The sequence below is a fragment of the Leucopleurus acutus genome, assembly GCF_964270905.1.
Source record: "Leucopleurus acutus genome assembly, chromosome: 7".
Taxonomy (NCBI): domain Eukaryota; kingdom Metazoa; phylum Chordata; class Mammalia; order Artiodactyla; family Delphinidae; genus Leucopleurus; species Leucopleurus acutus.
This window is the reverse complement of record NC_139150.1, coordinates 110,109,482-110,127,328: the sequence shown is the minus strand read 5'-3', so window position 1 is coordinate 110,127,328 and position 17,847 is coordinate 110,109,482. Positions and strand designations below refer to the sequence as shown.

Below are 17,847 nucleotides of genomic sequence, written 5' to 3'. Positions count from 1 at the left end.
TTAGTGCTTTCACTGGGATCACCAGACGTGAAGGAGAATTAAGAGTTAAACTGTTTGGCGTTGACTGGTATTAGATTATGAAGTGTATTGTTATATTGGAAACAAGAATCAAAGGATAGGATTAAATAAGCATGTGCCTGGATTTAAAAAAGAAAAAAGAAGTTTTAACAGCATGGTCCCCAGGGACAGATGTAGGGCTCGCTCTTTTAAAATATTTTAAAGGTGATCTGGAAAAGAGAGTGGAGCACGTGTCAGCTCTTCTAGGTAAGAAAGTGGAGTTGATTGGCCCAGGCTGAGAGAAGGTCCCAAAGTATGTGGGTGGGCAGGTGGGCAGAGGAGGGCCAGGCGGGGCCTCATCTTCTGCCAGTTCAGCTCTCAGTGGGTCCTCCGGTCTCCACCTGACAGAATGCTGCAATGGTTCCTTCAAAGGGTCTGTTCAGCAGGGTTAATTTCTCGCATCTTATCCTACTAAGCTGTTCGGCTTTTAAATGTGTATTACCACTCTCCATCATCACATACATAATATATATGCATACATAAATTATTCATGTGTTTAAAAATCTTCACAGATTTTAATTTACCATCTTTCTTTCTCTCTTTGCTTTGCTTTCATCTTTTTCTCCTCACTCTTTCCCCAATACTTTTCTTATTTTTAGACAGGTCATTTTGTAGGAATAATGTGGTAGGATATTTATTATGAAATGTTGACAATTTAAAAAAAAATTTAGAATGAAAATACCACTTAGGAACTTTCTTTTTAAAGTTCAGTAATTGCTTAGCTCCCAAACACAGAGAGTTACCCACTATATCCTTTTATGATTTCTAAGAGGTATTATAATCCACCTTTCATTACCTGTGGGAGATGGGGCTTTTAAGTGACATTGGTGTGCCTTGTTCTTACAGCCCTGTCTCGACATCTGTGCTGTTACCACTGAAATGATGGCATAAACTTTGGCAAATATAGCTTCGTCACCTTTTGAAATCTACTACAAAATGATTTATTGATTTTGGTTTTTTGTTTGTTTTGGCCGCGCCGTGCGGGATCTTAGTTCCCCAACCAGGGATCAAACCCATGCCCCCTGCATTGGGAGCACAGAGTCTTAACCACTGGACCACGTAGGAAGTCCCGATTTATTGATCAATTGTTTAGTACCTATGTTTGATTCTTAAAATTCAGTTCGAATCAGCTAGAGATTTAATACTAAATATTCACAATAAGAAATATTGTTTTAAACCTGTAAAGTATATATATGACTCCGTTAATGAGCTAAGGCATGAAAAATAAAAGTTATTTGGATTTCGTCAAGGTGTTCACATTGCATGTTTCATAGACCTCTTGGTTAGTTGTCTATGATAATAACTTTGATCTGGGCCATTAAACAGTCTCAGAAATAAAAGTTTTTTGTTTTTCTTTTTTTCGGTACGCGGACCTCTCCCTGCTGTGGCCTCTCCCGCTGCGGAGCACAGGCTCCAGACGCGCAGGCTCAGCGGCCATGGCTCACGGGCCCAGCGGCTCCGTGGCATGTGGGACCCTCCCGGACCGGGGCACGAACCCGTGTCCCCTGCATCGGCAGGCGGACTCTCAACCGCTGTGCCACCAGGGAAGCCCGAAATAAAAGTTTTTTGTAAAAGGATAACCAGTTTGTTATTTTCCTATTTGTAGACATTAACCTATATTTTGGTCCTTTATCTGCCCATTTCTTCTTTTGATGTATTCCCTCTTGAGTACTATCAGGTCGTTCTGACCTGATTTAGAATCTCTAGCTTATTTCTGTTTTAAAAACAAGGACCAAATTTAGCAGGAGACCATTGGCAAGATAAATTGGACTAGAGGCTCAGACTAACACCAGCAGGTTTACTTTCTTGTGTTTAAATGAAGTACTCATTTTCCATGAAATAACAAATTTCACTTGCAGACATGATTTATTCAGATCTGAAGAAGAGAAACTAAAAAAAGGATTATTCAAATTTTAGATTTGTAGGGAAAGTAATGTTTTCAGTTATCTCATTTGGATTCTCAAAATGCTAACTTAAACCAAGTCCAGCAGTGGCATAAGACAGTGGATTCAAAGCCAGTTTATATTCCAGCAGATAAATAGGTGATGTGACCCACCCCCCCAGCTAGATGTTCCCCATCTGCTCAGTCCATGAAGAAGCACGCATTGAGTACCTACTGTCTACACACAGATAACCGTCCTCCGAGAGCCCTTGTCCGACTGGGGAGAAACATGTGAACAGATCCTAAGGCAATTTGGGAAGAACAGTGTTAGAAATATTCGGGACCTGGGAGAATGGGGGCCCGGGGGGCGTTCAAACCTGCTGGCTTGAACAGCTGGTGCTTAATGATAATTTCACATTTACAGAATAGAACATTAGAGATTATAGTGTTAATGCAGAGAAGGATCTTGTGTGAAATCTCCCTTTTTCCAGTTGTAATTTGAATTTATATGTTGAAAATGGAAAGTTTTTATTACTAAGGAATTTGCAGTTTACCCTGATACCTTTTAAAAAATGCAGTGCATTGACATGGTTATTAAAAAGTAAATTTTATCATAATTTTAACCAATTTGATCACTTATTTTAGTTTGGTTAAACCAAGTTTTGTTTTAAAGTGTACCATATGCTTCTGAGGAAACGTGATGGATTTTATTACCCACGCTTACTAATATCACTGTCAACCGCTTTTAAACTATACCTAATCACTGGAGTAATCTAGAGTTGAAAGAGATCAAACTTAAAAATCAGAATTTTTTTAATATTTCAGAAGTCTTTCTTTTTAGTATTGCCTCTCATCTGTGAAACAGTTTAAATAAATGTATGTCCTATAACGAAATTCTTACTTGTCCATTAAGTTTGGGTTCTGGTGAGATAAAGGTAATATTTCTTGCCAGTTAAAGAGTGATGTTCCTAAACCCTGAATGAAGAGGTGCGCCCACAAACACAAGAAGAAAAGTGTACCCACATACAGTGTCCAATGGTATGAGTGATGTTAAATATTAGAAACGTACTGAAGTATTTACTTGAACCAGAGAAAACGATGGAAATTGGACACCGGCTAATTTATAACTTGGGATACTGTCAGTGCATAATTATTATCCAAAGGTGGAACATAATGAAACTGACGTGGCAATGTTTTTATACATAGTGGTGGGGAGAAGGCTGCTTAACTCTTGTTTTGTTTCTTGGATAATGTTAAAGGCTGGAAGGGGTCAGTGTTTCCCACTCCCAGCATCCAGATTTCATCATTGACCTGGAGGAAAAGCCTTGATTGGATTAGAAACAGCTGGGATGAGGTGCTTGCCTTTGCCTTCTGCTTAAAAAGGGAACCTGCAGCCTTCAGAGGGAGTGGACTAAAGGATGCTAGACAGCATCAACTGAGAGCCGGCTCCAGGCATCAGAAAATGTAGCTAATTTTAGATAACCTTCACGAGGCTGTCTTCAATAACTCACATAGTTGGTTGCCCCAAAATAGTTGATACTTTTCTACTGACTATGTAGTATTTTACATACAAACGGAAAGTTTCTCATTATACAAGTCAGGCAGATCGCAAATTTGTCTTCAGAAAATCATTGTGCCAGGGCAGATGGACACTTCTTTTAAGAATACCATGTGATATGCACAAAAATACAAATCTACAGATCTCGACTAGCCGCACAACCATGAGATTTATCAGGAGGCACTTTTACAATGGAAATCTCCCTTTATTAACATGAGTAAATGTTCAAAAATGTCATATAGCCACTTTTTAGGAGGACACCTATATTTTTAATTTTTTTTTCATCTATTTATTTTTTTGGCTGCATGGGGTCTTAATTATGACAGGCGGGCGGGGGGGGGTCTTCGTTGCAGCATGCAGGATCTTTAATTGCAGCGCGCGGGTTCTTCATTGAGGTGCGTGGGCTTCTCTCTAGTTGTGGCCTGTGGGTTCTCTCTCTGTAGTTGTGTCACGCGGGCTCCAGGGCACGTGAGCTCTTCGTTGCGGCAGCACGCGGGCTCTCTAGTTTTGGTGTGCAGGCTCGGTATTTGTGGTGCGTGGGCTTAGTTGCCCTGTGGCATGTGGGATCTTAGTTCCCCGACCAGGGATCCAACCCACGTCCCCCTGCATTGGAAGGTGGATTCTTCACCACTGGACCACCAGGAAGTCCAGAGGACACCTATTAACTTACAAACTACAGGACAGATCTGTATTATATACTGCATATCATATACTGCTCATTTGACTAAGGAGGAGTGGCATTTAATTGACTCTGAACCTGGTAGGTGGTTAAAGTGCAGCGCTGCCTTTCCCATTGGTGACTGGCTGCCAATGTCAGCAGCTCCGATGTAACGGGAGCTCCAGACAGTCCAGGGATGCACTGTCCCTAGAGTAAGTCTCGGTCCCCCTGGCTTACTGTGTAGTGGCCTGTGACTGGTGGTTACTTGCCCAGGTCTAGCCTGTGGTATTAGGGCTGCTGACCTGAGTTCCTCTTGGTGGAGCAGTTACTGTGATGTCAGCTGTGCTGCCTTCTCCATGCTGTTCCCTTTTGGTTTATATCCTGACCTGGTGCTTGGCATCCCTACTGAGTCAGTCCGTTTCTTAGGGCAGATAGTCATTCTGTCGGAATGTAATGCTTTTTCTCACTGATAAGCCAGACCCTCCTCCAGTTCCAGCTCTGCCGTAACTGCTAACAGAGACATTGCCATTGGTCTTCAAATGTACTTGAATAGGGTCCTTTTCCATAAGGGAGGACATCCTACGTATTCAAGGATTGATGAGTCCTCTGTTTCATCTTGAGTGTATCCATTTCAAGCCCTGATGAAGCAGACAGATTACTTGACACTCCCCTCCCCCCACCCACCATGCCCCAGAAGGGCCACCGACGCCCGGGGCAGTGCGGTCAACTCTCAGGCCTCTGAAAGGAGCCAGAGTGGGTGGTCTTCCTGAGCACAGGATGTCAGCAGGGGCTGGGCCAGCTCAGAATCCAGCTGTAGTAACCAGAGAGAAACCGGGTGCTGAGGCTGGAGCACCCCACCCATGCCTACATCCTGCTGCACGCTGGGGAGAGTCTGGGGACACCCCGCCCACAGGCTCACCCCGTTTCTTCTGAACTTCGTTGACTCTTCTCATCCCTCCCTCCCTGCTGTCTTCTGCTCCTCCTAGGTGAGTGAGTGCAGCTGGAGAAGGGATGCAGCTCGGATTTTTCTAATTTATCAAGAGGGTCTTTAAACTGCAGAATTAAATTTGACCTGTTATGTTGTAAACCCTGTGGCTCAGGCAGAATGACAGCCAAATCGCGAGCAGTTGTTAGTGGCGGCCACGTCCCAAAGCAAAGCTGATTTCTCAAGAGATCTGGTGGCTGCAGAAGCTCTTCATTATGAGCTTAGCTTTCTAGGCTCACCTCGAATTTCAGATCCAAGCCTGTGTTACTTTCCTTTGCTCTAAATTCCTTTGTATTCATATCATTTCTACCGAGGCATGACCATCTTGGAAAGATATCGTGCGTAAGGGCGATTTGGGGTCAAGGGGGAGCTTGGTGAATTGTAAGATGGAAAGTGAGTAGTCTGACCTGATTCCTGTTAACCTCGTATTTCCATCTGGTGATTAGTGATTCTGTTTTTCAGTACATTTCCACCTTTACAAACATACTGATCTTAGAAGATTATCTCCCGATTCTGTTTTCCATTTCCAATCATCAATAGTGATCCGTTGATTTTGACTGTTAAGGAAATCAGCTCGTGCTTATGAAGGTATCTGAACACCAGCAAATCACAAAGGCAACTGCTGACTCTCATTCCCTCCCAGGAAGAAGGAGCCTGTAGTTCTCCCTCTCCGGGGAGTTGAGTGTTGTACTACTTTACAGTCATCCTTTGAATCATATAACATGACGATTTGACGTGATTATTCTTAATTGACTTGGGGTTAGGCAGACAATTCTCGTATTTGGTTTTGCCTTCAGATTTAATGACATGGAGGCTTTGAGAAGTGAGCAAATTCAATTTTTCTGGTGTCTGTTATACAGCGTTATTAAGAATACAGCACTGTGCACAGAATATAAAGTTAGGTCCTCCTCTCTTCAGAGAATATAAAATATCGCTAGGAAGCTTCTGTCTGATCAAGCCCCTCTTTCCCTGTCCGTGTTCTCCCTTTCCCTCTCAGGCTCTCTCATAAGTCAGGCAGATATTGTAGGATTCATGCATTTATTCAGTAAATACTTAGGATTGCGTGCATTGGGGTGCAGTGGTGCATCCCATGGACGTGGTCCCTCCCCTTCCACGGAACTTCCAGTCTAGTGCAGGGATTGGGGGCAAATCCATCCCCATTAGCCTGTCTTTGTAAACAAGGTTTTATGGGAACACAGCTGTACCCATTCGGTTACGTACCGTCTGGCTGCTCTGGGCACTATAATGGCATCTTGAGTAACTGCGGCAGAGACCCTGAGGTCTAAAAAGCCTGGAGTGTTTCCTGCTCCTGCCCCAGGGGGTGAGGTGGAGAGATGAGTGCAGGCTGGAGCCGGAAAAGCTCTGGGAAGAGTGTCTGCTCTCCTGAGGGAAGAGGGCCAGCGTGGAGCCTGGAAGCAGGGGAAGGGATGTGTTCATACTTGAATTTCAGGGAAGTCACACCGGCTGCTGTGCAGAACGGTAATGACGAGAGACAGCGAGTGCACGCGTTGGAAGGAGAAGCACTAATGCCCAGGGTTCAGGCGCACGGGCTCTGCCCGGATGCACGTTCCAGCCTTGCCTTGTACTGATCCCGACATTAGGTCACTTCTCTTTTGGCTCTTCTGTCTGTGCAATGGGGGTGGTAATCACAGAACCTAACTCTTGGCGTTGAATAGGTTAATATGCGTGAAGCACTTAGAACACAGTGTTTGCAGTCGTCACTGTTCTTCCTGTTCTAGTCATCCTGTTAAGAGGGCAGAGTGGCCTTGGCAGTGTTGGCAGAAAAATTAATCAATCTAAGAAAGAAATGGAAAAAAATTTTTGAGCCAAATTTGAAGATTATAACCCAGGAAGAGCATCTCAGAAAGCTCTGAGAACTGTTCTGCCTGTTAGGAGTCCGGGCACAGGTATATAAGTGTTTTGAGACAGAGGGCGCTACATCCAATGCCGTATCATTGACAGTTTACATGATCCAGATCTAAGTGGCATCGTGGTGGGTCACGTGAGCCCTTACAAGCTCAAGACGGAATGTCGTCTTTTAAGCAGTTGTCTTGTTGATGCTGGAAGAAAGTTGCTCCTGATGGCCGAGCAGGTGTTTCTGCCGATGGGGGGTTGGGTTGATGTATAATGCAGACACACAGTGCACAGTGGGGGAGAGAGGAGGCCAAGGGGCAGAGAAGAACTTCTGTGTTGAAATTTTTCTTGTCTTGCCGTAGAATACGACTCTTATTTCACGGCAGTGAGGGTATGGAGAAAGTGGCCGGGCTCAGGAGCTACACAAGGCAGTAGGGTTGACAGGAGTCAGGGATGGGTAGGCTGTCAGAACAAGCGGCTGGGGATGCAACGTAGGACTGGTGTTTGATCGGTCGAGTGGGCAGTGGCTCCCGTCCCCGAGGTGGGGAGGACAGTAATGGAAACGGGTGTGTGACGTGGGGTAAATGGGAAGTTCATTCTGGGGTCTTTTCAGTTTAGGTGCCAGTTTGATTCAAGCAGAAATGTTGAGGAAGCAGTTGACTGTGGGCCCGGAGATGAGAAGTGAGATGTGGGCTGAGGAAACGGGGGTAGGAAAGATCAAATGAACCTGCACCTCGCTCGGGAGAGGAGACGCCAGAGTGAGTAGGAGTGACAGGCAGGCCCCTAACAGATCTACAGAGAACACCAAGAAGCAAAGGTTAGGGGACTCCCAGGTGGTCCAGTGGTTAGGACTCTGAGCTCTCACTGCTGAGGGCCTGGGTTCGGTCCCTGGTCTGGAAACAAGATCGCACGAGCCTGGCGGCCAAAAAGAGTCAAAGGTTAGACAAAGGGAAGATCGAAACAATTTTTGGAGGAAGGTGAGCACGAAGTTCGAATCCATTAAACGTTCTCTTGTTGAGGTGGGGGAGTCTGAGAAACGTTCAAGTTTGCGAGTCTCACATCAGACCCCACGCACCTAAACCACAGCACGTCTCTCACAATTCGGGTACCTGATTTCACGTCCTCTCATGTTGCGCATTCTTCCAGTAAGCCGTTTTCCCCCAGTGGAATATTAGGCACTACAGAGGATGCTCTGTTGACCTTCAGTGACCTGTTCAGTGTACTTTTCTGTCCCTTTTCCCCTCCCCTCATTCTTTACCTACCCCGTTACTGGTTCACTGGAGCCTTGATGTGGAAAGTTGAAGTGGGGGGACCATGTCTTCCTCCTTTTTTGTGGGGTACTTTGTTCAACATCAACGACTTGAGTCGAGTATCTGAGAGTTTTATAATGACCTCTCTATTTTAATTTGTTTATTACAACACTGCGGTTGTATAGTATAATTTTGGAAAGAGCCAGGAGATAAGTGGAGAAAAGGACACTTTCCCATCACCGGAATCACCCCCAGCTTCCGCGCCTGCCTCTTTGTGACAGAGGCGTGCTTGGCTTCCTCTCCTCAGGATGGGTTAATTCCCACCAGAGCCCTCAGTGCTTTGGGACACGGATCTCGGGCAAGGCTGCTTCCTGCCTCCAGTCTAGCCCTACTCTGACCCTTAGAGCTCACAGGTTAGGCTTCAGCTACGTCCCTACTACTCGACTCAGGTGTGCGGTGGTCAGAAACCTGATCCAGAAGGCTTATCCACCTGTACCTGGACAGGCATCACATTAGATGGTTAGGCGAAGTGCTGCATCTTATGTTGTTTTGTGCTACAGGAGGAAAATTGTGGAGAAACTTTGAAATGGACCAAAAAGATTATGGGGTGCATTATCTAACTCGGCTTTCTATGTTGTCTCACCCTTTCATTATCTCTGAGCTGTTTTACCATCCTGTAAATGATAGAAAACTGCTAGTAATGCACAGACGTCTTGTCCATTGAAATGGCAGTCATGTACTGTGGAATGCAGTCGGTTACTGCTCTCTGGATATGGACCAGTTTTACCAGTTTTGCCTCTATTTGTAAATTCTTTGCAGTATTCTTGATATTTATGTATTTGTCTGTTCTTTGGATTCACCTTTGAACTGGTTGTAACGTCTTACGGTTCCTTTTAAAATTAATCGGTCAATTAAAATCTGTGTCCCACGTTCAGAAAAAAATTCTTGTCATACATACACATGTGTGTTCATATCTGCATGTAATATCTCTAGGAAGATTGACAAGGAAGTGCTGGCTGTGAGCACCTCTGCGGAAGGGAAGGTAGGAAAACTTGCCTTTCACTGTATGCCCTTTGCGATCCTTTGAATTTTGTATCACATGCTTATAATGTTACCTAAACAAAGAGATAAACTTGTTAAATTCCTTTTTGAACTCTCTCAAGTCAGTCCTTAGCTAGGCGTTACCAAAACTTCATCATCGACTAAATTCACATTTGAATTAGCTGACTTTCCAAAGAGACCTTTGTCTCTAGATAAACTACTGGTAGACGGCAACCTGCATGTCAGCATCACACCTGGAGCCTTACTTCTGTACTCTTTAAAGTTTTTAACTTCATTTTTCAAGACAGCTCTAACACTGTAGAAACATGTCAGTGGGAGGGGGGTACTAATTCTTTCATGAATCTCTTAAGGAACCAGGGGATCTTGGCGTGAGGGGGGTGGCAGACCAGCCGGCCATCTGCGGTTCTGGTTCTGACCTCTTCACCTCGCTCCAGCCCAGCTGCACACATTCTCTATCGACCTCTGCTGGTTATAGCTGGAGGTGCTCCCTTTAAGCCAGAGGAGCTCAAGCCTGATGCATATTGAAATCACCTGGGGAGCTTTTAAAATTCTGATGCCCCAACCAATTAAATCACAGTGTCTGAGGGGTGGGACGCAGACGTCAGTATACTTAAAGCCACGGAGGTGATGCTGACGTTGAGAAACAAGGCTCTGTGCATGCATTCAGGAAAAACTTCACATGTGACACCCCAGAAGCAAAAGCACTCAGGATTTCTTTTTTTTTTAATGTTTGTTTGTTTATTTATTTATTTATTTTTGGCTGCGTTGGGTCTTCGTTTCTGTGCGTGGGCTTTCTCTAGTTTCAGCGAGCGGGGGGCCGCTCTTTGTTGCCGTGCGCAGGCTTCTCATTGCGGTGGCTTCTGTTGTTGCGGAGCACAGGCTCTAGGCGCACGGGCTTCAGTAGTTGTGGCTCGCAGGCTCTGGAGTGCAGGCTCAGTAGTTGTGGCCCATGGGCTCAGTAGTTACGGCACACGGGCTTCAGTAGTTGTGGCTCACAGGCTCTGGAGCGCAGGCTCAGTAGTCATGGCATGTGGGCTCAGTAGCTGTGGCGCACAGGCTTCGTTGCTCCCTGGCATGTGCGATCTTCCCGGGCCAGGGCTCGAACCCGTGTCCCCTGCATTGGCAGGCGGACTCTCAACCACTGCGCCACCAGGGACACCCTGCACTCAGGACTTCTGATGGGAAGATATGTGCAGGGGGTGAGGAAAGGGAGGTACCCCTCCCAGAATACCTGTACACACAGCGTCTGTGTTTCCTTGGGACGCTTCTGGAACATGGCCAACTTAGGTACTGGGTGTGGTTTAAAAGCCCCAGCTGACTCGGTTACAGTCACTAGGGCTTTTTTTTTTTTTTTTTTTTAATAGTTTGGAACTCAGCTAAACTTTCACTGAGCAGGAAATACCTAATGGGGGCTGTTGAGTGCAAATCCCAGCCCTGTTCCTCTGGCATTTGGAGCACGAAGCCAGCCTCGGGGTGGGCGATGCCTAACAGCACCGCCACCATGTGGCTGTGTGACTGACAAAACATCATATTCCTTGTACACCAGATAACTGGGAAAACCACACTGTACAACAGGACCTGTTAAGTGCCTCCTTTAGTCACAGGTCCTAGAACCTCATTGCTCTGACCTGTGACAGTATGCTTTGGGACTTCCCTGGCGGTCCAGTGGTTAAGACTCCGTGGTTCCAACTGCAAGGGCCATGGGTTCGATCCCTGGTGGGGGAACTAAGATCCAACATGCTGCACAGCGCAGCCAAAAAAATAGGGAAAAAGAAAGAAAACAGCAATATGCTTTATTAAGGGGTCTTTGATAGAGTCGTGTTTATAAGGGGAGAAGTAAAAAAATGCATCCACCCCTTTGTTTTGGAACGGTTAGGCAAGGAAGTAGTCTCTTCTTGGCTCCCCCTGGGAAAGGTACCTTCTAATGGGGGCCCTGATTCATGGCCTGCTTCTGTTTCATATTTCAGACCATTTGATTGTTGCCTCAGCTATTTTGAAAACATGAAAATTGGTGTCATAAACGCTGTTGTGGTTGCCTTCATGTACTCACTGTATATCCCCCTCCCTTTTGTGTAGGAAGACAGAGCTGTTAATAACCCCATGCCTGACCGAGGGGGCAATGGACTAGCTCCTGGGGATGACAGATTCAAACCCGTGGTGCCCTGGCCTCATGTTGAAGGAGTAGAAGTGGACTTAGAGTCTATTAGAAGAAAAAACAAGGCCAAACATGAACAAGAGCGCCATGCTGGAGGAGATAACCAGAAAGACATAATGCAGAGGCAGTATCTCACATTTAAGCCTCAGACTTTCACGTACCGTGATCCTGTGCTCCGCCCAGGGGTCCTCGGTAACTTTGAACCCAAAGAGCCCGAGCCTCACGGAGTGGTTGGTGGCCCTGGAGAGAAAGCCAAGCCGTTGGTTTTGGGACCAGAATTCAAACATGCAGTTCAAGCCAGCATTAAAGAGTTTGGATTTAACATGGTGGCGAGTGACATGATCTCCCTGGACCGCAGCGTCAGTGACTTACGACAAGAAGAGTAAGCACAACCCCTCCCCTTTCTGACCTGGGCGCGCGTTTCCATAGATACCTAGACTTACTTAGATGGTTAGAGTGCAAAACATATTTTGTGCCTTCACTGAAAGGGAATAAGAGGGTCTTTGGTCCACGAAGTGGCCAGAAGGGGGAGATCTCCCCATTGGTGTTGTTTTACTGAGGGTGTGGCGTATAAAATTCTGGGGTCTCCTCTACCACTGCTGCTCAAAGTGTTGTCCCCGGACGGGCACCGGTCTGAACTTTCTGTTCCCAGTCCACAGAGAGAAAACGAGCTTGTACCAGGCTGTGAAGTAACTCTTGATAGGAGGTGCTTTAAGTTCACCTGACAATGTGTGAATAACAGAGCTGTCTCTCTCGGTGCGTTGTTTCTCCTTCTGGACAAAGCTCCTTGTCTTGCTGTGGGACGGTAAACAGGAATGCTGCTTGGGATGCCTCTGGAACTAACTGGTTGTTTGCCCTCTTCCGTTCTTACCCTCAGCACTGAAACTGGGAACGGAAGCTCCCGAATATGTACTGTATAAAAGGCGCCTTCAGACAGATGAAACCGTAGCCCTCACGTTCAAGTGCTTTTCATGTAGTGTGATTTAAAACAAAGGGTTTCCAGCTCTTGACTTTTGATAATGGTGATTATTGAATGAACTCAAAGCTTTTTCTCCTTCAGTTTATTCACTAACTGATTCTACTCAGAGGGTCTAAGCAGCTTCCATTAGCTTCCATGGTGTGGATGCAAGTTTAATTCACTGCTACCACAAAACTTTCCAGATGTATTCCCTGTGATGCGTGGTTAACACAGTCCTCGTTTTAAGAAGTGGACACAGCAGGCGCACGCACACACACACGGTCCCCACAGCAGCATCCTTTATGACCCTGCAGTCAAATTCCGGACCTACCAGAGGGCTACTCCAGAGACTTTGGACCTTCCTATATTGATATGATAGGAGTGAGAGGGGGGTGCATGAAATATGCAGAGAAGAAAGAAAGAGAAGCAGTAGAGAACCAGGGTGGTGAGGGACATAACCTCTAGTACAGAGAAGAATTGGAGCATCTCGGGGGACTGTGAAGGGAGAGTGTGGGAGCAGTTATTCCTGATCAATGCAGAGATTTGCCTGGTCGCAGATTTGCCATATTTAGAAAGAAAAAAAAAAATAGCAGATGCTCAGTCAAATTTACTTTCAGTTAAACAATGGAAAATGTTTAGTATAAGTATGTCCCAAGTAGTGTTTGGAATATACTTATACATTAAAAATACTTGTGGTTTATCTGAAAGCCAAATTAACTGTGCATCCTGTATTTTATCTGGCAGCCCCCCTAGGCAGGGGCTGAGGTCGTTGTTATAGAGCGAGAATTGCCGTGCATGGACACTTCAGGACCCCACACGGGATCTGCAGTCCTCCCTGGAGTGCATCCCAGTTACCCGAGACAGTCTCAGACCGTGCGTCTGTCACGGGGGGGGGGGGGTTCTCGGAGGACCTCTTGATGGCCTTCTCCTTACCATGATGGGGAAGGAAAGGAAGGGGAGAGTCTAACACTGACTTCCTGCTACAGGCCAGGACTTCCTGCAAGTGATCTTATTTGATTCTCACAAGCAAACTGTGAGAGAGTTGCCACGTGTGAATGTGAAGTCTGAGGCTTAGCGCTGTGACTTCTCTGTATCTGCCCCATCCTTTCCTGGACAGTGTGGACCAGGGCAGGGTGGCCATCCTAGGGTGAGCTCAGTGTGGAAACGGAGATTTTAGCACATGAATTAAATATAAAAGATACACAAGTAAAACACCAGTTTGAAAATCAGTTGAAAATCTAGCTCACTCTTCGGTATAAGAAATGTGCTAAGATGTAGAATATCAATAGAAAACCAACAAGGACCTACTGTATAGCACAGGGAACTATACTCAGTATCTTGAAATAACCTGTAATGGAAGAGAATCTGAAAAAGAATAGATATATTCATATGTATATATATATGTACATATGTGAGTGAATCACTTTGCTGTACACCTGAAACATTGTAAATCAACTATAATTTTAAAAAAGGAAGAAAGAAGCATGCCAAGAAGATCAAAGGCATACATGCATACACGGCAGGACAGCGCCCAGGACTAGCGTGGTTCTCGGTGGCTCCCCCTCCTGCGCCCCTCACATCCCTTCTGTCCCCCAGGCCTCTTCTTCCTGCCACCATGCTCCGTCTCCAGTCCACCCTTCCACCTCCCCTGTCACCAGCCACGGCCACGCCACCGTCATCTCTCCTAGAACCCCGCCAGCGCCTCCTGCCTGTTCACACCTAGCCCGGGTAACATCATTCTTTGCCTTCCCAGAGCACCTAGAATAAAACGTTCCGGGCCTGCCCACCTCGCTCTGGCCGTGTGTCTTCTCCCGCGGGGGGGCGTTTGCACGTCCCCCCACCCCGAGCTCCCTCACCTCTGTGGGCTTTTTCCTTCCTCTGTGGCCCCTTCCCAACCCTCAGGCTCCGTCAGACTCTCTGGCCTGCTTTATTTTCCATTACTCCTCTCTGGCCGTTTCATTCCTAGTATCTCTCAAATTTTATAATTAGACATTGGTTAATTTAGCTATTGACTGTCTTTCTTACTAGATGATAAGGTCCCGAGAGCAAGGAATTTGTCTGTTTTCTTCACCAGCTACTTCCAGTAAGTGACACCCAGGAGCTTGGCCGTGTCCAGTGGTGAACATCTGTTGAGAGAGTGAATGAATGAGTGAGTGAATGAAGGAGTCCGCTGGGATCAGACCTTGGCTCCATTACCAGACGCGAGATCTCAGACCAGCTCCTTACCCTCCCTATCAGTTACCTGATCCATCACGTGGGTCTACCCATGCCTACCCCCTGGATTGGCATTGGGATTAAAGGACATAATAGACTAAAAGTCGTACCACACGCCTGGGGGTTAGAAACTTAAGTATTAGTGGCTGTTTCTTTCTTAATTGCTGTGGCACTTTCTTCAGGTCACAGTTTGTCTACCCTTGAATGTTTCTGTAACTATGCAGCTTTGAGGTCCTCTGTTGCTTTTTGGAAAGTGTGGATTCCCCCCACACCGCCGTGTCTGCATCATCTTGCATCTCCTCGCACCTCCCTTGATGGCAAAGCCTTCGTCCCCTTTGATGATTTCAGACATGCCAGGCGCCTCTGAAGCTCCCATCTCTCTGGGTCTTGCTCTCCTACAGTCGTCTTTCTTCCTGCCTTTCGCTGTCTTTCCTAACTGCATTGCCCCCCAACCCGTCACCTTCCTTCTTTTCTTCTTTCCTCTAATGTTCCTTCCTTCCTCCTGCCATGCCTTTCCATAGGCTGATCATTTCTTTGTTCTTTTCTCTGGCATAACTGGAGCAGCGCTTAGAAATAAGATTATTGCATGTTCCTGCAAGGATTGTGTCCCCAGTCAGATAAAAGGACCGAGGCTATCTTAGCAGATGATCCTAAACCCCTTTCTAAAATTCTGTGTTAGTGAGAAAACTTTTGTTTATACTCAAAATGTGCAAACATACTCCCAGAAGATTTTTTAACTCAATCCAGATTATTTTTTAAATTTGATTCTGTCTCACCCTTTTTTAAAAAGTGGGATAGGCTTCTTTCCTGTTTGAACACTGCAAAATTCAGTGTAGGCTCGTAAATAATTTCTAAGTTGAGTTATTCATAATTTAGAACGTGGTCAATCTTAAGAGTTTTCGCCAAAATAAAAAGGTCAACAGCAAATACAGCACTGCTAATTTTCACGTAGTATCTGATGTGCATATTAGCACTTTTCTGCTCTACCGGCAAAGTGAAAGCATCCCACGGGCCCACCTCACACACACGCCCTCCCTCACACTCGGTCCCCCCGGAGAGCGTACTGCACAGGGCTTGAATCTCTGCAGCTGTGGGATCTAGGCCTGATTAGCCTGCTCTTTTGCCTCTGTCACGCATAATGAGCCACCTGCCACGCTTGGAAACCCAGCTTCGAGCTGTTTGTCCAGTTACAACATCTGCCCCTGGTTCACTCGCTCGTTCTTGTGGCCGTTCCCTCCGGCTTTTCGGATGAAAAGCAGGACAGAACTGCCCAGCTGCCAGTGTGACTCAGGCTCACGTCTGTTGCAGCTTTGAATCACATCCCCGGGCTGAGTCACTTACTGGCTGTTGATCGCTCATTAGGAGGGTGAGTAACAGTGTTTGGAGGGAACGGGAGGCCTCCTTCTTTTCTAAAGGCTTGAGCCAAGAATGACTTCACCTGCCTTCACGCTTGTGTTCTATAAAAAAACATACATGATTTTCTGCACAGCTCAGCGGAGATGGAGTCTCTCCAATAAACGAGGCACTGTGCTAGCCCGTCAGGGATGCAGCAATAAGAAAGTACAGTCCCTGCCTTCAAGGGGCTCGCCATCTATCCCTGGGGAGAAGGGAAAGGTTACCGCGACGTAAAGAGCCTGAGGGAAGGAGAGGGGGGCCGCGCTGAGTTACAGGGAAGTCAGGAAAGGATTTACGGGGTGAGCACTAGGGACGGGCCCGTCGATGAGGAGGTTTCCCAGGAGGAGGTTACAGGTGTAGAGGGCAGGACGGTAGGCGTGGACCGGGAGGAAGTCCGGTGCCGTGGCTTACGTGGATGGGGCAGTGAGTGCAGAGACATAGAGACACAGCTGGTAGGACAGAGAGGGTGGCGTTTGCAGGCCCCCAGTGCCGCTCTTCATAGTCTGCACTGAATGCGGTGCAGGGAAGACCCACTGAAGGGGTACCGAGAGAACTTGAGGAGTGTCAGGCTGCTGGGGTGTCCGGAGCGGGTGGGGGCCTGACCTGGTAGAGGGTCCGTAGTATCACAGTAGGAACCTGAGTGAAGGCCCCAGAACCAGACTAAGGAGACTCAGGGGGAGAACAAGAGTTAGAACAGGAGGTGCTGGCAGCTGACGGAGGGGAAGGAGGAATCAGACATCGGTACAAGGCTTTGAAGCTCAGAAACAGGGAGAAGGCCACCACTGACCAAGGAGGGGGCAGGATCAGAACAAGCTGCTCTGCCCAGAGCACCTGTGCCCCAGACCTGGGCCTCAGGCGAGTGCCCCTCCCCCATGCTGAGTCCCGCAGGGGGCCGAGCCCACTTGTGGGAAGTGCTGTTTGCGGTTACGTTAGATTTTCTTCTAATAAAGCGTAGGATTTTATTTCCTTTACTGTGAACTAACGGCGGATGCACATATGTGGAAATTATTCTTGCCCTTTCTCTGCCCAAGAAGGCAGACAAGCAGGGGTATATAATCCAAGCTATTTTGTTTCAAACAAATGAATTAATAAGTATCTTGACTTGTTGAACAAATTCATCTGCTTCTACTGTTTAACCTTTCCTCCTGCCTGCACTCCTGTTGCATTTCTATTTTGTAGAAAGCTCTCTCAGTTGCATTGACAGAGCGAAATAATAGATGTTAAAGTGCTTCAAAAACTCTAAGAGCCATGCAAATGTTAATATGATTGTTAATAACTTTGTTAAGCTTGTCTGTGAGAAACTGAGGTGGTTTTTTAAAGATACTATACGCTGACATTCCTGCCTTATACACTAGGTAATTCTCTTCTTACCTGATACCAGAATACTGATATTTAATTTTATTTAAGGTAGTTATGGTCGTGAGCTTTTTTCATTCTCCGTCTGTGTTAAGGGCTTTCTTTGATACCTTTGTGTAGAATATAGTAATATAATTTATCAAATAGTTGGTATTTTCAAAATAGGCTATAGGGTTCTTTTCTAATTTCAGTTCCTATACATTGTGACCCATGGGTTTCCATTAACACTGACTAAATGCAAGGAGCCGCTCGTAAGAGGTAAACTATTAGAGTTGTCTATGCATCATGGACACACATGTGTATGTGGATCACGTATGTGCACATGCACTTCAGTGCTGCGTCCTAGTTTCTGTTAGCACAGTGAGCGCTGGTTCTGTACGACGCCATGCAAACGACACGGGTCGCGACCGTTGGCGTGCACCCCTTCCCTCTCTCGGATTTTACCCAAAGCACGTCTCATTTT

General features: G+C 46.3%; 1 protein-coding gene across 5 annotated transcripts in view; it reads left to right on the top strand.

The window, feature by feature from the left end:
• Positions 1-17,847, top strand: part of GALNT7 (polypeptide N-acetylgalactosaminyltransferase 7) — a 118,831-nt gene that overhangs the window by 47,575 nt on the left and 53,409 nt on the right. For all 5 annotated transcript variants that reach the window (XM_082842172.1, XM_082842170.1, XM_082842171.1 and 2 more), the window contains one exon: positions 11,383-11,843. In XM_082842172.1, the coding sequence (XP_082698298.1) occupies positions 11,383-11,843 (461 nt within the window). The remainder of the gene's footprint in view (positions 1-11,382; positions 11,844-17,847) is intronic.